Below are 25,525 nucleotides of genomic sequence, written 5' to 3' on the forward strand. Positions count from 1 at the left end.
CAGAGATCGAAAGGCATTTTTCTAATTCCATCTTTATTGTTATTTTTATGTTGCCTAAAAGTTTCCTTTTAATTAAATTGAAATTACGATGCTGATGAAATACCTTGTATTTAAAGTAAAAATTTTTCAGCTTTGGTAATATTTTTTGAATTAATAAAATGTATTATTGCTCTTTTTATCTGAGTGAACACTCGCATAATCAGCTTCTGTATTATATAAATTCGTATACGACGCGATTAAAGTTTGGCGATTTAATATTACATCGAATGCATATCCATATAAGAACTTTTACAATTATGTTTTATTGCTGTATTATTTGTTTTACAAGTAATTCAGAAATAATTAAAAAATTAATTATTTACATAATATGTCAAGGAAGATTTATCAAATTTCAAAAAATATTGTAAAAGCACAAATAATATAAAAAATATTAAAAATAACCGAAATTTAAATCTAAAATTCCCATAAGATGCTTCATAAATAAAAAATCAATTTATTTTCATACATTCTTTTTTGTATTAATAATGAAAATATCAGCATTTAATCTACTGCAGTCTGTGTCGTTGCTTTTTATTAAATTTCAATTTTCTTTTCACTGGAATTATTTATTCAATTTCAAGATAATTGTAAGACAAAAAATGATTAAAGTGAATAATTTCGGGAAGAAGAAATTTCGGATTATAAAGAGTTTTAATTAATAATTTATATTTAACATTATGTTTTCTGTTATATAGCTTAATAATGATGAGATAATAATGTCATGTAATCCTTATGTATTATGAGATTTGTAAATAGGTGCACATCTTTTTTAAAGAAATAACTATTAGAGATAATATTTGAACTTTACTTTTAAACAAAAAAATTGAGATTTTCTTTATATTTATTCGTTAAAAGGCATGCATTCAATATTTAGATTTAAAGAAACCATCTCCATAAAAATTACTAGATATGACTCTACAAAAATATTGTATTTGCAATTGTTGCTTAAAATATTATTTAATTTGATTGAAATCATAAACATTATAAGAAACTGTGAGAGGAAGTCGCGAATTATCATTAAAGTTCTGAATTTATACCCATTTAGAAATAATATTAAATGGCACCATTTGATGATATTAGTATCTTTAAAATCAAATATTTCTATGATGAAACGGAATTCAAATCTTTCACTTATATACCTTTCAATATATTTTTAATATACCGGATTATAAAATTATGACAAGAAACAGGATGTTTGCAAATATTTCCCGCTGATCTATTTCAAAAATTTACATTCATAAAAATAATTCGAAAAGACTTCTCCATATTATCCATGAGTAAACATTCGCTATTGATACAATCTGTTTACAAGCAGATGTCTACCTGACAACACACTGATACATTAAGCAGGTACTAACTTTTCTTCTCATAATTGTTAAATAAGTGGCTCTACCATCTACCTAATTTAATAGCTTACATTTAATAGCATCTGGTTATTTTCTGCTACAAACTGATTTTGACGTCTCTAATTTTAAAACCCAGAATTAGATGCTGGAATTAAGCATTTAGTGCTTGAACCAGCCTTTCGAATTATTTTGAATAGGCACATGAGCACCTACATGATTTCGAATAGATCTTACCTGGCTGTGTCTGTAGAATTTGTGTTAATTCTGGCTGAAAATGGGAGTAATGTGTAAATTCTAGAGTGTTTGCCGAAAGCGGGGCTTTCCTTTTGAGTCGCTTTCTGGTTGCCTATCCTTGATTTCCTGTGAGATACTCTCCCTTCCTGGCAATCTAATTGATTAATTGTTTCCTAGTTGAGCCGCTTGCAGAAGGGCATTTCTCATGCATCAAGCATCTACGAGAGAATAATTTCAATTGTAATTAACCAGGCCTTCCAAGTAAACTAAATATAGGAAATTTCTTGATTGCTAGGATCGACACTAGAAGCCTTATGTAAGATGTATTTAAAATATCCACTTTTCTGAGATTGAATTACATTTATTTATTCATTTGATTGAATAAACATATTTAATACTTAAATGAAAATTTCAGGAATATATATTTTCTAGGGGTTTAAAATAAATATGGGTAATATCTTTACTGTTGCATCAGTACAAGTACTGCTTTACGCTAGGATGTAAGCAAAATGCAAACTTTGGGGAATTTAATTGCACTTATTTGTTCATATAATTTATTTAATTGCATGACAAACGTCATACTTCACAAACGATTTTAACATGAATTTAACTAGATATTGCAAAAAAAGGTAAATGCAGCCAATCTTTTGACTTTTCTACTCGATATTCGATAGATGTATTCAAAGGAGCTGCTTTTCTGAAATTAAATTCCCTAATCAAACATCTAAGACTATTTAAAATATTATTCTTTCAGCTGCAAATACTTATCCATTTCATTCTTTTATGGGAATGGAGGACTTTAAGGAGGATTTAATGAGTACATTAGCTTGTACTTTTAAAATAGTAGGCAATTTCTTAGTTGTTGAACCCATTGTCATATTTTATGGAAACATGCAATTCAAAATAAAACCCTTTTGAGATATAATTTTATTAATTGATTTCTTAAATTTGCTTAATTGAATGCATTTCTTATACTCCGTGGATGATTTTAACATCACTTTTACCAGATAATTTAAATAAAGTAAAATTTTGTGATCTTTTGATGATAGTAATAAACCATTCGGTAAGATGTATTTAAAATATGCTTCTTTTACGACTGGCTAGAATTAATTCATTTGCTCATTTAATTGAATAAGCACATTATGACCATATTAAATAATTTTTTTAAAAATCTCTATATAAGTATGCAGTAAAGACAGTTTATTGTGTAAAAAAGAGTCCCTGTTTGTAAACTTTCTTTTCAAAATTATGTAGTATTAAGAAATTTCTGTTTTCTTAATTAAATATTTTCTAGATACTTATTGTATCTCCGCTCGCAATATGGATTTTATTTTGACGAATGCATGCTGTAGCAGCCTTTCCTTGTCATACTTTTTCGTGTTGTAGAGGATTAACTGAATTTAGAAATGTAAAGATGAATTTGATTCCCATCAAAAACATATTAAACTCGAAGGTATTAGAGATTCTAGACTATAACTTAACAATTGATAGCACATTGAAAACTGAAAAAAGATACATGGATATAATGCCTAAATTTGCCTGAATATCTGAAATGATATTTTATAGTTACGTCAACATGTTTAGCAAGACTGAATTTTTTCCCTCTGTATATATCATTCTCAATGCCAGAGTTCTCGGGTAAACTTTTATAGTTTTCCTTCATTGGCACTAAAATGATATCCTTTAAGAGATCGTGCCTATAAAATTGAAGGAAAAAGTTCTCCGAAAAATAAATTTATTATAAATTGAATAAGATTAAAGAAAAGTATATTCTGATGGGGCGGAGAACATAAGTTTAAAACGTTTTATGTGGAAATATTCTATTTGTTGTTGATTACAAGAATATATTTAATGGGACACACTGAATATCATTACATATGCTGTTTATAACGTTTTGTAACATACATTAACAGCCAATTATTACAAGAAAGTTAGATAAACTTTATAAAGAATATTCTTAGTTGTATTCCTCCATAACTGCCTCTAAAATTTCCTCTATACCTTAGTAACATTCCCCTATAACTTCTTCTATATAACTTAACAACATTCCTTTATAACTTCTTCTATATAACTTAACAACATTCCTCTATACTTCCTCTATAATTCCCTCTATAACTTAAAAACATTCCTCTATGTTTCCCCCTATAACTTAACAACATTCTTCAGTAACTTCTTCTATAATTCCCTCTTTAACTTAGCAACATTCCTCTATAACTTTTTCTATAATTCTCTTTATAACTTAACAGCATTCCGCAATAGTTTCTGCTATGATTCCCTTTATAACTTAATAACATACCTCTACAACTTCCCCTACGATTCCCTCTATAATTTAATAACATTCCTCTATAACTTCCAATAATTTCATTACATTTCATTTATAATTTCTTCTTGTGTGTATACATTATTTCTTGATCATTATAGGCACATATTTTTTATTTTATTTCTGACGACTTCTAATGACTTGGATTTAAATACTACTAAATAAGTTTGAAATTGATGATGACATTTTAAATTCTTTTATTTCTTTTCAATATGCATTTATATTACTAGTTCGTCAAGCTCACATTTTAGCAGGGAAAGAAAAAAAATCCCGTACCAACATTTTGTGAAGTTGTGAAAGAATTATAATAACGCTAATTTAAAATTAATTTAGAGTTTCAATTCCTGAGAAATGTCAGTTAAATTCTCAAGAATATCCTATTTCAAAATATCGAGTTGAAGATTTATTTTGTTAGTCAGAATATAATTCCTAGTTTCTAAAAATGTTTTAAGATTTTTTCTAGCTCTTTTAGGAAAGAAGTTATAATAGTTTTTGCACATTTCCGACTATTATAAACACAAGCTCAGTAAATAGCTCGAATTTGATTAAAAAACATTCCCCTGGTTCATTCATTATACTAAAGAAAACAGGCTTTTTTTTATAATTCTATAAATGTTCTATATGAAAATATTAATACCTCACTTGGCATAATATTTAAAGAATATTAAAAAATTTTCCTCGTTAAACCAAATTTTAAGAATATTCTCTGTCGTAGGTCTGAAATTATAACTGATACTATGTAGATAATAGTGTTTCACTTTTTGCGTTTCAAATTCACATGAAAATTTTCTCTTTTTTTTAAAAAATTAATAATTTACTGCTTTAAAAACAATGAAAAAACTGTTGTTACAAAACTTCTATAAAATGTATCTGATTTCGCTTTCTAAACCCAGAATTTCTGATTTATTAATTTCATTTGTAAAGTTTTAAATTATATTGAATATTTTATATAACTTTGAATATAAATATAGGAGTAACATAAAAACAATCGTTACATAACTATATTTTCAAAAAATCTATTTATATGGAAATAAAATATTACTTGATTTCAATTTCATAATTCAAAATTCTTCTTCCATTAGTTTTATTTCCAATGTTTTAGATTACATTGAATATATTTCCCAAGAATTTATTTATGTTACATATATAATTCATAAACATGGATTTCAACCATATAGACATTTGTCTGAATTAATTTCATTTCCGGATTTCTCTAGGATCTTCCCCTTTGTATCTTTCCACACTTTTCAAGCTTAATAAACATCATATTTATCATCCGACAGAGAATTTGATCAGCATTTTAAATGCACTTCATCTCCGGAAAGCACATTCGATATGAGTTTGTTGAAAATATTGAAATTCGATATGAAGAAGTAGAACAGTTTTTGCGGAAGGCTTTGTACCTCCGACACAGAATTTCGAATAAATTGAATTTGTTCTATCCGAAGTGGGTTGTTTCATAGTAAGATATTTTATCGACCCGAATTTATTTGAATCGCGCGAAACGAATGAATCCCTGTTTGATAAATCGCTATTCATTGAAGTCCCTGTCTTTGACATTCATGGGTAATCATATATTAGATTACTTTATACTAATTACCCTTGTCAAGACCACTCGGTTAATAAAGAGATATCTAAAAGAAACACAAAAATGCTACACAAGCTGGAAGTCTTTTGATTTCTTAGCTGTCAGTTTCACTGAGGATATTGTGAAAATGGGTATCGAAATGCTGCGCTTGACTTTTCTGTCTGGTTTGGTATGAATTATACTTTCAAATATTTTACACTCATTAATGATTTTAGTTTTCCTATTTCTTAGCGTTAATAAGCGTATTGGACAGACTCGGTAAATAGTCTAGTCTTTGAAAAATTGCCTTCGGAAAGGAAATCTTTTTTATCGGAAAAGTGCTTTCTGAGCTTTCTTTATAAAGCTTATAAAATGTAATAAACTTTCTTTTACCGTTCACTAAGCCTTATTTAAATTTTTTAATCCATGTAACTCTAAATGCGTGAGTGTAGGAAATATTGGAAAAAATATTACATTTTTATTTTAAGCTTGTATGTGTATTTTTCAAAAAAAATTATATTATTCAATTATTTATTTAAATATTATTAACTCCTTACATGTATGCAATTGATCATTTGCATTAATACTTAGAAATATTCTACACTTATCAATTATTTAAATTTTCGCATTCTTTACCGTTAAATAGAATAGATAGAGAAATAAAAAATAAATAATCCCTGAAAAATAAATAAATATTAATTAATTAATTATAAATAGAAAATAAATAAATAAAAATAAAAATAAAATAGAAAATAAATAAATAAATATAAAATTAAAATAGAAAATAAATAATTAAATATCCCCTGATTTTTAAAATTACAATTTAGAATGGTAATAATTTTTATCGAAAAATTTATTCGCTAGTTTATAAAACTTGTATATTTTAAATTTTTTTTATCTCAAGACCAGACATTATTTTATTTTTAAATATTAGCTATGTAATTATAAACGAGTAAATGCAAGGAATATTGCAAAATTTACTAAAACTTTGGTTTGACACTTTATTATATATATTTCAAAATTATAGTCTTATTCATTTATTCAAATAATGATCATATACTTATTAAAATTAGGTGAACAAGTCGCAACATGAATTTCAACTAAACAAACTAAAAGCTAATGAGTGCTTTAAAAGTATTAAAATTGATTTTATTCTATAAACTAATTTGTTAGAAAAATCGCAGATTTATATGATTAAAAATACATCACTGGATAAATATATAATGCATAAAAATGCATTTATTGAAATTATGCACTTTTTGAATCTAAAATACACCAAATAATGAAAAACCAGGTGAGTTTTTGAATTAGAACACAATTCTTCTCATAGGACAATGCAAGTTTTCAATAATATGTCAAGAATACAAATATTGCATATCTGGATCCTCGCACAGGATTAGGTTAAAGAACAATATTTTTTACATGCATCTTAAGAACTGAATTATAATAGAAAATGGCTTTAGAAGTGAGTGCGTAAAAGATAAAAAGTGGATATAACTTTCAAGGTTTTTATTTTCTGTAGATTCTTTATTCAGGTATCTTTACGAAAGCGTCTTTAGAGAATATTTAACCCATGATTAAAATTATATGGACATACGTCCTATAAATCCGTATAGGACGGCAAAGAAAGAATAATTGTCATTGTTTACAGAGAGTGTGATAGTCCAGAGACGTGATCGTGAACTCTAAATCCTATTCCACAGGAGTTCTATCTGGCCCAGCTTGCTTTAAAGAATTGTTTGGCCGTATTAAAGAACTATCTATACTGGCCTGTTGTATATTAGATATGTCAATAGCCAAGTTTTACCCTCAGATGTGGCGCGGGAATTTAAAGTGGAGGGTACCGAATCAAGCATCGTTCTCGTCATCTGTTTAAGGATTAGAATCACGAGGACCACCCAAAAATAGCCAAAACTAGCTTTCGTGTAACATCAAATGGGACACTGTTGTAAATACAATTGAATTAACCCAAAAGGTGCTATCGTATGATAATGGATAACTGTTTTTTTGAATAATGGAAAAAATATTCTTTAGGATACATGTCAAATCATTTTCATAAGTAATTATTTATAACAACTGGTATTATTGGATCAGGAATAAAATATTTAATTAATGCGTTTTTGTTAGAAGAAATTTAATAAGTTTATTTAAAAAATTGGGAACAAAATTGCACTTATATTTTAAAAATAACAAAATGAGCCTTTTTTTAAATATCACGCTTACATTAGTGAACTGAAAAGTAAAAACAACTTTTGAACCTCCAAAATGTTGATTAAAAAATTGTATTTTTACTTTTTTTGTACTCCATTCAAAGCGCATTTGTTATTTTTTTCCTATTTATACCTTTTAGATTTTAAACTATTTAATAATTTCTTAATATAATTATTATAAGATCTTGTAATCAATATTCACTTTCAATTCATATTTCAAATTCACTTCATGATGGCGCTTCTCATTTAGAATCTAAGTTAATTTGGTGATTAATAGGGAATCGGGTGCAAAAATTTTAAAATATTGTATAGTCATCAAGAACAAACTATTGTGCAGAATTGGAGAGCTCTAGCACATCAAAAATTGATTACAAATTAATTACAAAAATGTTTTCCCCTTGACAGACATTAAGCAATTTAAATAAAATAGATAAGGAAAATCTTATTTAGATGTTAGAAGAATATTAGTATATATATGCATTTAGATGCTCGTGGAATATTTATGAGTTTTTAAAATTAGGAAGACATCTTTTTTTCTTGATTTCTAGCTATTGTTCGATGAACAGATAAATTTTTCTGTCATAGGAATGATTGAAACTGTGATTTGTGAATATAGTCAAAATAAGAATTCAGTTATTAGATTTAACTGAAAAAGAATGTATGGGAAATATATGCACTCACATACACGATCTCTTTTATTTCTATAAATTGCGATTTCGAAATTTCTCTCACATATTTTTATTTCATATACTTTAAGAAAAGCCAATAACAGAATTTCATTTCCAAACAGTTCGTAAATGAAAGAATAATATTTTCTACGAAATGCGAACATGGTATTCGAAGAATTTTGTTGGGATTTCACAATATAAACGCAGCTACCCCCCCCCCCCTACAACTTTATGTTCAATATAATTTTCATTTTACTCACTTGTATTGTCTGAAATTGAGAAACTTTTAAAGATAATATGTCTTCTGAGAATGGGTTAGAATTAAATAAGAATTTTTGTTAATGTTATATTCACATCTAGCTATAACTCCACTTAATAATCGATGGCTGATAAGAACAACTTATAGACTAGATAAAATATAGAATGCTATATTATATATAATGTAATATAGCATTCTTTTGAGCCAAAAATATTTTTGTCCTTTCTTTTTAATATGATATGAAAAGGAAGTTATTTTCAATTGAAATGAAAGTTTTCTGTTTGACTTGGAAAACCAATTACTTGTCTCTCTAAATCGAAAGAATTTTTGAATTACTTTTGCATTGCAACACTGAAAATTACACTTCTTTCGTTTACTTACATTAGTTGGTAGTAATGTAAACTAAATATATATATTTATAAGCTGAAGACTTTATAGAAAGAAGCATAATTGAATTATGAGAAATATATATTTATTAATTTCGTATATACGAGATGTACTAGGTAAGAGTAATGTAAACGTTAAAAAATTCTATCTCGAGATTTTGATGAATTTATAAATTTTAGACATCTTTGAAAGTAAAAATCCCTGTGTAAAATCATATCTGTCTGTCTATCAAATGATGATTCAGAAACAAAAAGAGCTGAATGGATAAAATTTGGTAGATGGAATTATTATATAAATTAAAGATTTCTGTTCAAATTTTGGACAAAATCCGTCATTGGAGTGAGTTTATGTTCATAACTTAACGAAGCAAGACAGTTAGACAGATGAAATTTGGTATATGGCTTTATCATGAAAAATTCAAAACTGCTTTAAAGCATGGGCTAAATTTGTTGACAGGGGAATAATCTATCGTTCTGTATACTTGAACGAGATTAATAAAAATGCTTCAGTTTATATAGATGGAATGTGGTATGTGTTCTTTTCTCCAATACTAAACGTCTGTCAAATCAAATCAAAATCTTTGTCTCAATGGACCACAAAACAAGATTTCGAGAATGAATACTCTCTTTTATTTGCTACACTGAGAAAGACAAAACGCGCCATACTCTGTTAGTACACGAGTAAGCAGAGGCGAAAACACGTCCATTGATTATTATGTGAATTTTATAAGAAATCCTAAATATGCCTAATTCCAATTGGAATCCAAGGTATGATATATTCTAATATATTCTAAGAAATTAAGTTGTTCTATATTCACGACTCCTTAATTAGCTATTCAGAATTTAGTATTGCGGAAAAATTAAATTCCTGGATGAGTTTTACAGTCGAGAAATCTCTTTTACTTACTGTGGTAGTTAAGACGTGAATGAAAAGTATTTCAACTGCAAAGTAGGTGCCGACTAATGAACGCTTATTAATCAAGGAGTATCGCCATGTCTTGTGAATCATTTTGCATCAAAAAATAAGTCATTATAAAAAATGTAGAGGCTTGTAATTCACGAAGTGATGTTCCTTTGTTTTCTACTGAAATGCTTCTGAATAAAACGTGTTACATCATAATTATATTGACTATTTTTAAAGGGATATATATATATATATATATATATATATATATATATATATATATATATATATATATATATATATATATATATATATATATATATATATATATATATATATATATATATATATATATATAATTTCCTAATTTTTATCTTAATTTAGCCCATATTAACTTCATTCTAAAATGCTCTCTTATTTCTTGATTCATTTCCACCTTTTTCATTTAATTAATGCAACAAAAGCTTTGTAAAATTGCTGAAATCGACAAATTCCCACACTCTGGGTGAAGGGATAAAAATTTGTTGTTCTGAACACATTCTTTTAAAAGATCCCTACAATTCTCTTACCTAAATTGACATGTGTACAGAAATCCCTTACAAAATCTCATAGTATATAATCATGGGGATAACTATTTCATTCACTTTTTTCTCTTTTCCCTCTTGTGTCATTCTGTGTTGATGTGCCTCGTCGCTTCTGTTTGTTCATAAATTATGTCTCCTGGGATGAAATAAAAGTGAAGTTTAAAAATTAATAGTGTATATATATATATATATATCTTATAATATAAGAACGGGGCGTATTTGTAGAGAAGATAATAGATACTTTAAGATTGATTTTCGCGTTGCACGTAAATATAAATAATTAGATGAGAGTTTATTACGTTCAAAATTCATCGACGTAGGAAATAAAGACAATTAAAAATTAATGTAAAAAAATAAAATTGCGAAATAAGACCTTAATACAGGTAAGATGAAGAAAAAAGGACGCTGATGGACTGGAAAGCGTTGAAGCAAAAAGATAATGAATATTATGAAGTTTATTTATATAAAAATATCATTAAGACCGAAAAAAATATAATGTACTTCAGGTTGTTGATTTGAAAAGCAATTAATTTTTATTCACATTATTTTATAATTACTATTTTCTTTAATCTTAAGACTGTGCTTTTCGGAGTGTCCTTTAATTAAACCGAATTGAATTATTTACGTCAGGATATATCTGTAAAGCAAATGCGTTATCATATTTCAAGAGTTGAATTTATCTTTAAATTAAAAACTTGTTTGAAAATTTTGAATTCCTATTTCCAGTTTGGCTTTCTCTGGATTGTTTAGCCTAACATTTATTATTCTGGAACTGAGTAAAAAATTTGGAATTTTTAAAATATAATTTTGAGTGCTGAATTATAGCAGTGACGTTCTTAATAACTTATTTTAGAGAGTCAAAAGGAAATTAGAATATATCCTAATTCTTAACGAATGAACATGCAATTAGTTTTGATAATTGTTTTCATTCAAATATGTTTTCAAAACTGACATCTGGGAAAGGTTTCTAAATGGAAAAGACATAGAGATTGAAAAATAAATGAGTTTTTTTTCTTTGGTAGCATCTGTTCATGTACATTTCAAATGATCCCACAGTGAATCTATACAAAACTTCCGCTATTTTACTGAAGATCTTACATATTCCAGTTTAAAGGGGTAGAAAAGTCCGCATTGGTGAAAAAACACTTTGGCCAAGATCTGCAAAAGTAATTCCTTGAATGTAAATGCCGCCCGCAAGTAAAAACCTAAAGCTTTATCCGAAGAATCATCATGATATTTTATAGCTGAGACAGAAAACCATATGCTTACCGAGATCTTGATTCTTAAGCAGAACTCTTCAAATATCACTTGTATCTGGTAGATGCTATGGGTTTTTTTCTGTCTTCTTTCTTCCTTTTTTTTGTCTTCTTCAGAACTCGCATCAGGTTTTGCCTGGAACACAAACTTAAACGTTTATTTAATCGTATGTAAATTTCTTGTATTTGGAGTTTTCTGTCAGAATGCCAACGAGCAAAAACTGATGTCAGGATTTCATGACTTACATGCACAGTACAGAGACTGCGAGAAAGCCATCCATCTATTTGGAAGAAAATCCCGAAGGGATTTTTTCCCTTATTTATTTTCAGATATTCGCTTGACACTAAGAACGAGAGGCTGGTACAGAAAACAATTTTATGGTAAAATAGCGTTTGAATTTCTTTCCGCTAAAAATGAACATAAAATGAAGTCATGTGTAATGAAAAGGTTTGCGATACGGTAATCTTTTTCAAGTTTGTCATATACGACCTCATTTCTGAAAGTCAATGAAGACATCGAGTGAGAAGACCATATTCTATGAATAAAAACTAGAGTGTTTTTAAAAGATTTATTGCTGTTTAGTCCGAGCTGTAGTCTGTCATTGTTATGAAAGTTAGAAGCTGCAAGGAAAGGTGTTATGATAGTGAATTCAGGTTAGATTTTTCTTCGTGATGTTGATATATCCTGAAAGGAGACTTTTCACTCTCGAGTGAATGAAAGTGCAGTGACGAAATGAATTCATTATTTCTTCAGAAAAAGAAAAGACTTTGTGCAGTGCAGAGATTGTGATTAAACACTCCAGCTGGAAAAAATTCCAGATAGGAATTTTTACCGTTACTCATTTTTAGATATTCATTCGATACTGCGATCGAAACGCTAGCAGAGAAAATGCTATTTATGACGAAAAAGAGAAAAATGATGTTTAAGCCATTTTGCAACGAAATAGGTTGCGATACGTTTAGTTTGAACTTTTTCATGTTTGTCCTACACGACCTCATTTCTGAAAGTCAGTGACGACACCGAGTGAGAAGACTATATTCCATGAATGAAAACTAGAGTGTTTTGAGAAGATTTATTAATGTTTAGTCTGACTTTTACCGTGTCATCGTTATGAAAGTTATAAGGTGTGAGAAAGATAATAATGGAGAATTTAAATGAGATCATTCTTTATGGCGCTGATGATGTCTGAAAGGATATTTTCATTTTCGAGTGGTAGTATGGTAGTAAAGAAATGAATATTTATTCTACTATAAAAGGAAAGAGAGTTTTTTTTATTTCAGTTTGGTCTAAATTGCTTTAAGATTATCTAGGAGACTAAAATTCAATAAAAATCGACCGCATTTTCCTTTTTAGCAAAGATTAATAGAAAAGTTTTGCTATATGCTTTAAACAGATAAATAATCCAAATTTTTTACTATTTTAAACGATACTCTTTTTAATCGTTATTTCATCGTTATGAAAGTTATAAGGTGTGAGAAAGATAATAATGGAGAATTTAAATGAGATCATTCTTTATGGCGCTGATGATGTCTGAAAGGATATTTTCATTTTCGAGTGGTAGTATGGTAGTAAAGAAATGAATATTTATTCTACTATAAAAGGAAAGATAGTTTTTTTTTATTTCTGTTTGGTCTAAATTGCTTTAAGATTATCTAGGAGACTAAAATTCAATAAAAATCGACCGCATTTTCCTTTTTAGCAAAGATTAATAGAAAAGTTTTGCTATAGGCTTTAAATAGATAAATAATCCAAATTTTTTACTATTTTAAACGATACTGTTTTTAATCGTTATTTCATCGTAATGAAAGTTATAAGGTGTGAGAAAGATAATAATGGAGAATTTAAATCAGATCATTCTTTATGGCGCTGATGATGTCGGAAAGAATATTTTCATTTTCGAGTATTTAAAGAAATAAATATTTATTCTATTAAAAAAGGAAAAGAGAATTTTGCCATTTCCGTTTGGTCTATACTGCTTTAAGATGATCAAGGAGACAAAAATTTAATAAAAATCGATTGCATTTCCGTTTTAGCCAATAGTAAAAGTTTTTTATATGCTATAAATCAATAAATAATTCAAATTTTGACTATTTTAAACGATTCTGTTTTTAGTGTCCATTCGTATTGTTTAACATTTTAGCATTTTATATATTTATGTTAAATTTCTTTTTATGAATTTTTTTGGAAATTTAACTTATTTTTATATTTCTTAAGCAACAAAACTGATTTTGTTAGTCTGTGCTTCAACTGAAAGGAAATTATGTGCTTTTACTTTAAGCAGATGAAGACTGCTTACAGATTTTTTTGGAACAAAAATGGGAATAAAGTAAAATATTCGTTTGAAAAAATTAGTTCAAAATAAATTGATACTCTATGAAAATAAAGACAACTACTGTGTAGGCTTATTCTGTAGCAATGTCACAAACTTCTGACTTAAGTAATTAATTAGATTATTAGGAATGTTCCCGGTTTTAGATTCTTTGTCCTGGACTTAAGGATTGCCGGATTTTTCTGCTTAATGATTTAAATGTTCCTATTAAAAATGGAAAAATTCGAATTTTATTTAAAGTGAAAAGTAGTTTCTAAGTAATCTCGTTCCCAAATTTTACTATGCTCAAAATAGAGGCATTCTGTTTTCAGTAAATAATTCAAATTCTGTACAGTAATTTCTTTGAATATTTTAAAATTATTTAATTGGTATTATGTAATTAATAAGATGTTCCTAACTAATATAAAAAAAAACCTTTTCTTTTTTACTTTCTAACCCTAATTGATCCTTCCCCCCTTTCCTTACAACATTTAGACTTCCAGTTCAGTTTCCGAAAATCTGGTGATTTTAAAAGTAACTTACATCTTTCAAGAGATTTTTTTTAAAGAAAATTAAACTGATTTTTTTGAAGTTGTCATTTTTTGATGAATTATTTCTCTACAAATAAATTAATGAAAAGTTATAAATTATCTGAGCTATATCTGAAATTTTAATCGAAATGCCAATTTAAAGAACTCAAAACTCTGAGAAATGAGTCTCGAAAGCTTAAACGAGCCTGTCGTATCGTGTTATAGATTATTAAAATTTTCAGTATCCTTTAACACTTTTATTGGATCCATTTCTTTCAGAAAAACCTTCAAAATGGGAAGCGAATGAAAAAAAAGAAAGTCTGAAACAGAGAGAGAGACGGCTATTAATATCACTTATAGATTGATTACAGTAGCATTAACCTCAAACTCTAAGAATTCGTTAAGGGTATTATTGATAAACACATTAGATCTGCATTAAAGAAAACAATCCCATAAATCATATACTGGAGGAAATATATATTCTGAAAGGAGCTTATATTTAGACAGTTTTGCGATCATTTTGGAAATAAAGCGTATTTTAGAATGAAAATATTTTATTTCCAAAACTTTACTTCATTTCTCAAATTTCTCTAGATTTAATCACCCTAAAGCTTATTTATTTATATGAGAAGGAACGAATGATAAATCTCATAAGAAATTGGAGGCATTAATGTTTACTGGTGATTTTAAAATTTTAATGATAGAAGAGTTTTAACTATAAAATACGATTATAAAGAAATTTCTAAACATAAGCATCCATCAAAAGAATAAACTAGACAATAAAGAAGTCGATTCTAATGACATTTTCCTTTATAAAATACTTAAAAATTTAATTGAATTGAATGGAAGTACTTATTAAATACAATTAATTTTAAAAAGAATTTAATTTTGAATGACTTGAAAGGAAAATACTTCGTTTCCTTTTATAATTTTAATATACAGTGAAATCTTTTCTTATGTGGTTCTTTTTATATGATTTTATTTGTGTGCTATTTTTATGCAGCATATAGATGGCAACGATGTTGACATCAGTACATCAGTGTACATATGTCATCAGTGTACATATGTGCCTTAATGCAATGTGTATGGTATGCCACGTATGTACATATCACGTAAACTAATTCCAATGTTCCAAAATAAAATAAATAATATATTCCAAAAATAAATCAACTCTAATATTTTCAAATAATGAAAATGATTTTGAACCAGTTCATCACCAGAAGATACGCGTTTTGGAGTACAGCGAATAGTATGGAATTATGTGAATTTTGAAAATTTCTCAATGTTTAAAATGAGAAATTAAATTTTAAAAAAAGGTTTCCATATGTAACGTAATTATTAATTTTATTTGGGAAGCACTTTCTCATTATTTCGTAAATCTTCGAAGATTTTTCTAAATGAGACTTATTTTTTTTGCTGTCCACCTTCATCCATAAATTTTTCTCTTTAATATGTTATAAAAAATTATTTATTTCAACTATTCATAAGATTTCGGATTATTTATTTTGTGTGATTTCTTTTATGCGGGCGCTATTTATAGCACAAAAATAGATTTGACTGTACATACATTTAAACATTATTACCCGATTTGTACAGATTTCACGTTCAACTATCTGACGCAAGGTTGGATATTTTTTCTGCAAAGCTTATAGATGATTAGTACTGACCTCCTAGTTCTATTCGTAATTCAAAGTACCATTCTTTCTATTAACAAACGTTTCTAAATTTATCACAAACAGCAGACATCACAAGATTTTTTGTATAAGATATCTGAAGATAATACGACCTCTTGATATTATGAGCATTGGTTTTATCTTTTACCTTCTAGGGGCATTATTATATTTAAAAGAAATTTGACAAATGTCTGTAATATCCCATCTAGTCCTATACCCTTTCCTGTGTAAGAGAAAATATATACTTCCTTTCATTTCAGAGCGGCTTTTCTTATTTTAATCTATGAAATTATCTCTTTTGCCGTATAATTAAATAGTAGAAATATAAATGAATCTGATAGTTTTAGTTTTAGTTTTAATATTTACATAACATGTAATTATTTAGATATTAAATATGTGAGTTTTTAATATTTAAATAATATGTGATTAATTTTCTTATAACATTGATAGTTCTTATATGTTTCACTGCAGAATTCCTAAGCCTAGCTGTAGATAATGCTTCTGGTATCTGTAGCAATTTCCTACTGTTATTTCTTCTAAATTCAAACACGTTTCTATTTATATCCTTAATTTATCCAATTTCATGTATTTTTTTTGGGGGGGGGGGTCGAACATTCTGATCACCGCATTTTTGACAGTAATGCAGGTCTTTATTTTTGGTTATAATTTTTTTTTCATATTCGAATTATTTTAAACAGAAATAAATAAGTTCTAAATCATAAAAATAATGTTGTGTTTTTTATCACTGATTTAAAAAAAATAAAACTCAGCAAAAATGTATTGATGGACTAAATAATATTACAACAGTTACCTTAAAAATGTTCTATAAATTTTAAATTTGCAAGATATATTTTAAAGTAAAAACAAAATATAAAATGAAAGAAGAAACATATAACATTAATAACTTGGTGTTTTTCCCTTCCTGTCCATAATCACAACTACCACAATTTTTATTTGAAGTAAGATTGGCTGACCTGCTGTCAAGTATTTTCATTCAGATAATATTCACTAATTTAGTAAAAATAATCTTCTGAACTGCTGCAAAGAATTAAATTCAAGTTTATAAGACAGTATTAATTTCATTGAATTATTTAATGGAATAAAATTTTACCTTTGGGGATAACAATATTATACAATATTTGTTTAAAATAAATTAATTTGAATTGTGTCTAAATTTTGTTACTTTTCTGAGAATTTTATACCTTACTATTACAATTGCAGAAATATATTTCTTAAGATTGAAAATAATAAAAGGAATTTTTAAGACTGAAAATAATTTTAAAAAAATGAAGTAATTATTTTATTATTCGGTTTATTAACAATTATTTTATGATAGGAATTTAGTTTTATAAAAAATATTTATAATTTTCATGCATTATTTAAGCCATTACTATGTGAATTTGTGCAACACAATAAATAATTATTTCGTTATCGGGAAATTTAACGTTATATCTGACTACGTTTTTCTTCAGGCTGGCCCTGATTATATATGGCTTTTCATGTATCAATGCCCTAATTTGCAGTTACACGACGGTCTACTTTTGATCCTGTTCATATAGTTAGGAAAATACATGCACCGATATTCATTCTCCAAACTTCCATGTCACTTTTAATATACGCCATATCTCACACACACTGTCTACCTCTGGAAGAATTGAGTCCAGAATTCGCCATTTATCAAACTCGAAGCGAAAATCTCATGCCAGGCGGAGTGGTTCTCATATTGTCTGCAAAAAAGAGCAACAGCAGCAGCAACAACAACAAAAGCTGAAAGCTTTTTTTCCAAATTTATGAATTATTGCTTATTAAGTCATTCATCAACGAAACTTTAAATAAGCATAACTTAAATGCTACTTTATTTATTTCATACCAATAGAATGCAAACGCTACATTTATAAAAAGAGAAAGCTAGGATGGATTTAGAGTTGAGCAAATTATTTAATAAGGTTGGATGAAACTAATTAAAATGATTAAGAACAATGACTAAGATTCCGGTTCATAACAAATAATCCAAAAGGCCTTTTTTAAAAACCATGCAATTATTAGGAAACTGAAGGATTTACCACTATCATAGAATAATGGATGATTAGTTCGCTTCAGATGACACTTTCTCTTGTTGAAAGGAATTTTCATGTTAGAAAAAGTTAGAAAGGAAACTTTTCACGCTAGAAAAGAAGATAATTACAATTGAATAGTCCCGGAAGTTTCTACTTATTCAAGACAGAGAGAGGCATTTTTGTGCAATTTATTAGCAAAATTTTTACATTTTTCTCCAGATGTACTACTTTAAAATAAGATACTATTTAAAGGAAATATTCAATATAGCCTTTATATAATTATTGGTAAGGTCCAATAATTGACAAGATTCTTAATTTAACAGTAGATAGAAGTGAACTTTTAGTTATATTAAAAGGTTGTTCTCTGCGCACAGATATACTATTGTGTTCAACCTTTAGAATGTGGAATAATGCAAATAAGTAGAATAATAATCTTTTATTGTTCGAATACTTATGATCGATTTGTGTCACTTTGCTCTGTCTTTTTTAGAACATTGAGTCGTCCTACTAGGATTTCATTTGTGACAAATTTATATTCCATGACTGAATTCTAATATAAAAGGAGGCTACCAAAAATTATTGACAGCGTTCTTAATTTAAACTTTTATATCATTATTTGTAATATCAGATAATTTTTAGTTATTTTAATATGTTTCTCTTGGAGCACGAATATACTATTGTATTCAACCTTTAGAATGGGGAATAATAAAAATAAGTAAAATAATAATTCTTTGACTGTTCTAACGCTTAGGACAAATTCGAAGCTTGCCTCAATTTGATATGTCTTCTTTAGAGAATTGAGTCGTGCTAAGATTTCATTTGTGACAACATTATCACACGTGAAAATCTTTTTGTATTAAATTCTAATTTAAAAGGAGGCTACCAAAATTATTGACAGTATTTTTAATTCAACAGTTGATAGAAGTCAGCTTTTAAGTTTGAAGTAACTAATACCATACTGTCCTTTGCTAAGATGGATAATTTTTCATTCCAATGAATCTGTGAAACGCGTTAAATTCTCAGCTTTCATTGTAGATGTCCTGTAGTATTGCAGATTTCGTTTGAAATTATATTTTCTGCTATAAAATGAATGAAGAATTAATAATTTTTACAATCTTTTGCATTTTTAAATATGTAATTTACTCTTTTTTGCAGATACATATATTCTACGCCTAGTAGAACTTAACAATGAAGTCATTAAGCTGCTTTATCTTGCTACTATTTGTACATATGTAAGTATAAACAAGGCCTGAGATAAGCAAATATTTCATTAAAATACAATTTTGTAACTAAGAAGTGTTAGTTTTTGTCAAAATAAATTTATAATATCGATTTCAGATCTCATGGCAACATCGCACAGCATAAGAAAAACACATTAGACAAAATGCTGAAGAACTACGAAGCCAGCGTGCGACCTTTTATGAGTGGTACTTCAGGTAATTTGAATTAATAAATAAATTATTATGAGTAAATTAATTAATATCGAGTAATTGAAACACATTTGTTTTTTAGATTTTCCAACTAAAGTCAGTGTTAATATATTCATTACTGACATCTTCGACATAAGCGATGCTAAACAGGTAAGAATTTTTAAATATGAAGATTTTCATTGCTAAAAAGTCAAAAATGAATATTTTTCTTCTCATAGTATTCCAAATATTGAGATATTTTTCTATGTTACCTAACATTTCTGTGTCACTAATTAAATGAAATTTTATAAACATTCGATACATATCACTAATTCAGTATTAACATTCATTAACAGTAAAGGGAATTTTTAATATGGTAGGTATTGATTTCAGTTATTTACTGAATTTATTACTCGAAATATTTATTATACAAAATGAATTTTGTGCAATATTTAATTAAGAAGTGTGATAAATTTATTGTTGGATTTCAGATGACTAACCAGCATAAAAAATATTAAGATGTAAGGGACGCCATTTAAAGTTTAAAATGGAAAAATGAAAAAATAAATTTTATTAGAGCTTATGGCATTATGATAAATATTTCTTAGGATAAATTAAGAAATATCAGCAAAACCTTATGAATTCAATTTTTAACAGAATATTTTTTGATTACTGAAATTTTTTTCAAAAAACTCTAAAAAAAGAGCACACTGAATTTATTTAGTTATTTCTAAAATCTATTGTTGAGGATAAGTTACTACATATTATAAAATCAAATCAATTAAACGGTCTTAATTTATGAATGGATGGATAGTTATATTTTTTTGTAAAAGATAATAAAATAAATTATTTCACTTTCAGATATAAAATCTACCCATTATCTAAAAAGAGTGTCAATTGATTTCTACTTAAAAGTATTTTAATTTCTACTCAAAAATTGTTTAGTATCCATATAAAACTAACATTTAAATTTGCTTTTCTTCATATGCAAGACTAAGTGAAATAGTGTTGACAACTCGATAATTTAAACTTGATAAACACCAAGATATTTTCATTTTATTTCTAACGTATTCGTTAACACATCAAAATCCTTTTATTTTATTCCTAAGGTATTCCTTAAAATCTGTGAAAGATTATATTAAAATATTTAGAAGATATTTTCGATGCTTTCAATTAATGAGCAATACAAATCACTACGTTTGAAATGCTCGTGTTATTTGCAAGCGTCAAAAGAAGAAACATCACGATAGAAACTGCATTTGATTTTTAAATTTTTGAAGCGAAGATAATAAGTATTTATTTGATATTTTTAAGAGGAACTGTTTACTAATTTATCTTAAAGATGAATCTCAGATTGTGAAAATGTTAGCAATTAGATTTTGAAAGATGTGATTAAAAATAATATGGCATGCATACATAAAAGTAATATAAATGAATTTCTAACAATTTATGCATGAATGTAATATTTAATGGATGGCTGCATTCTCAAATTTATTGAATATTTTAAAGAAATCTTAACATTTATGTTTCTGTAATTTCAGGATTACGTGATACAAATGTATCTGCGAGAGATATGGGATGATCCTCGGTTAAGGTACCCAGATCCTGAAGGTACTGTCCAGAGCATTCCACTTGGATCTATTTCTAAGATCTGGACACCCGATCTATTCTTTAATGAAAGGGAAGGTCACTTTCATAACATCCAAAAAGCGAATCGTTTTGTTAGAATCTACCCTACAGGGAAAATTTCCTACAATTCAAGGTAAGTATAGGAAATATTTCTCTCAAATGCGGCAGGATAGATCGAATAGAAACCTTTCGGGAATAGGACATAGAACTTTCCTTTTCGAATCAATTACCCGATGCTTACCCGATTTTCTCTCAAAAACTAAACACTGCATCACAAGATATGATTATATCACGCGACCTTCTGACCTATTTGCTTATGTTCACATGATTTACGTGCCTGCGAGGACAAAGATGTTGCCGACAATTACGTTATAGTAAGAACTGTGACTAAAATCATTCATTTCACCAAGCCTAGAGTCGGAAAAGCATCAATATCATTCATTTCACCAAGCCGAGTCGGAAAAGCATCAAAATCATTCATTTCACCCAACCTAGAGTCGGAAACGCATGAACTTGGTACTAAAATGATGTTTAAAACAATTCATCCCTGGCACGGATTATGGAAGTATGAAAATTCTACAGGATGATGACGTCATACAGTTAATCATATTATTTTTGACTAAGGAGGAATTTAAATGCATTTTTTGCTGTTAATCCATGACTGAGAATTTCCCAGTACATTTTGTATGTTATGTCTATTTTTTATTTTTTCCCACTTCTATCTGAAATTCTTCATATCACAGAAAATGAGTTGTTTAACCCCAAACCTCAAGAATTCTGCTCTATCTCCAATAGACCAATAACCAAATATAATGAGCATTTCCTGACTTTATTTAGAGTCTTATATCATTTATAAAAAATATAAAATGAATAAAATGGTAGAAACTCTTAATAAAATATTTTTAGAGAGTTATTTATGATGTTATAAAGTTAAAAAAAAAGCCAATAAAAATTTTTGAAGGTTAAAATCCTTGAAAATAGTTATAAAAGTTTGAACATTCCAATTTCTAAATTATGTATTTTTCTTAAAAAAAAGAAAAGGGTTTGATAGTAACAGAAAATATAATGCTTCTTATAATTGATCAAATATACATACTGCTATTTTGGTCAAAAATAAATGCCTTCCTTTCGCAATTTGATTTGACCATCATATCACTTTTTTTAATTTTTAAAGTCTTATATTACCTTGAATTTAAACAAAAAATTATTTCAGAATTTTATAGTACCGACAAGAATGAATTTAAAAATATATTAATATCTAAAAAGTCGTTATTATTTTACCAAAAGTATAGATATTAAAAGAAAATCATAAAAACATGAGATGTCGAAAATAATTCTGTAAGAAAATTATATCATGATGGATATAATTAAAAAAAATTCCACAATGTTATATAAAAATTAAAATACATTATAAATGTAATTAAAATTCCAATTTTCTTAGAAGGTATCGGTTTATGATTCATATTTTTACAATTTTGTTTTGATGTCTATATTTTTGGTAAAAAAAATATCACATTCTTTTTAGAACACTAATAAAAGTTTGTGTTTAAAATTTTAAAATTATTGTTATTCCAAAAATAATCAGAACATTCATGAATATATTTAACATATGTGATACATTACTTTAGGTAGTATACACTAGAAGAAATCTAAAGAGTGCGGCAAGCCAAATTTTATCCATTTGTTATTTATTGCCTATAACCAAACAGTCAGCTAATCTCCGACGGTTGTTTGAAATTCGTCTCACACAGTGAGTTGGTTGGCTGATCCCTAAGTATTTTCAGGGTCGAGATACAATCACATTTCTATTCTTTTATACGAGGGAATGCCGCACACAAAGGATTAGTAAGGACATGGCTATCAGAATAAATTGGGTAAATCTGGTGGCGGATAGACCAATTACGTAAAAAGTGTCAGGCCTATTAACTCCGCTCTGGAATGATGTTCTGATGCTGTTTTGTTCATTGCTGTTAAAGAAAAATCAATGTTAGCTTCGCTGTCTGGAAGTATGGCGCAAATGCAATTTCAGCCCACAAATTATGGCGCTGAAGACCTACTTTCCTCAACTGAAATAAAAAAGTATGATCACATTTATTTGCTTTCCAGTCTGTCTATTGCAGGGTTATGACTGATAATAAATTGATTATCTTTCGATTGAAAGGTTAACTTTTTTCTTTCCGTCATTGAGTTTTCTTGCAATTTTTATAGGTAGCAATACTTCTTACGGATAATGTCTTATATCTAAAAGGAAGAAGAGAAGAAAGTGTGATTCTTTTTTTTTTTTTTTTTGAAAAGATGTATTCACCATTTTCTATTTCGAATTGTAAGAATGGGAGAAAACTAGAAGTAGTTAAAAAAAGATTCGAATTGACATGCCATTAATTAATAAAAGAATTCGAAATATATACATATGTAATAAATAAATTATTATTTTTTAAAAATTTTTAATTCGTCATTTTCTATTTCGATTTATAAGAATAGGAGATAACTAGTAGCAGTTAAAAAGATTCGAATTGATATGTCATTGATAAATAAAAGAATTCGAAAATATATAAATATATGATAAATAAAAAACGATTCTTTTACTTTTATTCGCCATTTCCTATTTCGAATTGTAAGAATCGAAAATAACTGGTAGTAACTAAAAAGAATCGAATTGGTATGTCATTGATAAACAAAAGAATAAGAAAATATATAAATCTATACTTATAATAAAGCTCAATGTGTGTGTGTGTGTTGGCGCTCTACAGGCAAGGTCATTTGACATACAGCTATCAAATTTGGTACATGCATACCTTAGAGGTCGGGAATGTGCACCTGGGGTCCCTTTTTTTGAAATTTTAATTAGAATTTTAATTATTAATTAAAAACTAACTTTCCCGCCAAAAAAATCTTCCATTTTCCCCACCGCCAAAAGAGTAAGGCTTCAGCTTTTTTTTCTCCCAACAGAAATGAGGCTAGGGTTAACATTTTTCGGCGGATTATTTCAAACGATTCTGTTTATTTTCTTAATGTTTTATGCATTTAAAATTAAACATTATTAATTAATCCATGTTTCAGATTCATTCTGAAGTACTTTTGAATTAAAATAACACAGAATAAAGGAAATTAAAACTGTATAATCTGCATAGCGTTACCCCAACTGGCGTAGAAAAATTCACGCATTTGCGTTACCGTAATTGGAGAAGAAAATTCACGCATGCGTATTCTGTTCCGATTGTTGCCATGACAACCATTATCAACGGACGATTTAAATTATTTTTAGATTAGTTGCATGCTTTTGTAAGTAAATTGTATTTATTTTAGTTATATATTTTTTGTATATGCTTATAGTTTTAAATACATCGTTTTTTAAGTAGTTTTTTTAAACCTGTTTTCGACCGATTGTTTTAAACGATTCATTTTATTTTATTAGTGTTTGATGCATTTAAAATTAAACATTGTTAATGAATCGATCTGTTCATGATGAATCTGAGAAAATTTTGTTGACAAATTCTTGAGATAATACATAAATTAAGAAAGATATTCTTTAGTGCCCATAAAGTGTAAACGCTCAGTGACTCTATTATCAGTAATCATATTATTAAAAAAAAATGCTTTGTTTCAGTAAAAAATATTATTATATTAATTGCAGATTAATCCTTTCCACTTTAATTTAAAGCATAAATTCTACGGGAGCTAGCAGAAAATTAGAGAGATACAGATTACGTTATGACTGAAGGTCTTTATAATATTATGAGTGAATTGAAATTTGAAATTTTGAAATATTTTAATGAAGAAACTATTAAAGTAGGAATTACATAAAATATTTAAGTATTAAAATTTTAACGAGCATTAAGATTGGCGAACCGGCTGGTCGCCAAAGGCGGCTAGTATATAATAAATACAAGAATGATTCTTTTTTTTTGAAAAGATGTATTCACCCTTTTCTATTTTGAATTATAAGAATAGGAGATAAGTAGTAGTAATTAAAAAGAATCGAATTGATATGTCATTCATAAATAAAAGAATTAGAAATATATAAATATATGATAAATAAATGATGATTATTTCTTTAAAATTTTTAATTGCCATTTTCTATTTCCATTTGTAATAATAGAAGATAACTATAAAAAGTAGCAGTTAAAAAGAATCGAATTGATATG

General features: G+C 27.4%; 1 protein-coding gene and 1 long non-coding RNA gene across 4 annotated transcripts in view; one reads left to right on the forward strand and one right to left on the reverse strand.

Annotated features, from left to right (window-relative positions):
- LOC129961007 (glutamate-gated chloride channel-like) overlaps positions 1-25,525 on the forward strand; it is a 154,327-nt gene that overhangs the window by 97,017 nt on the left and 31,785 nt on the right. For all 3 annotated transcript variants that reach the window (XM_056074798.1, XM_056074799.1, XM_056074800.1), the window contains 4 exons: positions 19,498-19,574; positions 19,681-19,778; positions 19,855-19,922; positions 21,293-21,513. In XM_056074798.1, the coding sequence (XP_055930773.1) occupies positions 19,531-19,574; positions 19,681-19,778; positions 19,855-19,922; positions 21,293-21,513 (431 nt within the window). In that variant the 5' untranslated portion in view covers positions 19,498-19,530. The remainder of the gene's footprint in view (positions 1-19,497; positions 19,575-19,680; positions 19,779-19,854; positions 19,923-21,292; positions 21,514-25,525) is intronic.
- LOC129961009 (uncharacterized) overlaps positions 1-25,525 on the reverse strand; it is a 133,068-nt gene that overhangs the window by 22,973 nt on the left and 84,570 nt on the right. Inside the window, exon 2 of the long non-coding RNA XR_008783743.1 lies at positions 1,620-1,837. This is a non-coding gene — a long non-coding RNA (uncharacterized LOC129961009). The remainder of the gene's footprint in view (positions 1-1,619; positions 1,838-25,525) is intronic.

This window comes from Argiope bruennichi, chromosome X2 (genome assembly GCF_947563725.1).
Source record: "Argiope bruennichi chromosome X2, qqArgBrue1.1, whole genome shotgun sequence".
Taxonomy (NCBI): Eukaryota; Metazoa; Arthropoda; class Arachnida; order Araneae; family Araneidae; genus Argiope; species Argiope bruennichi.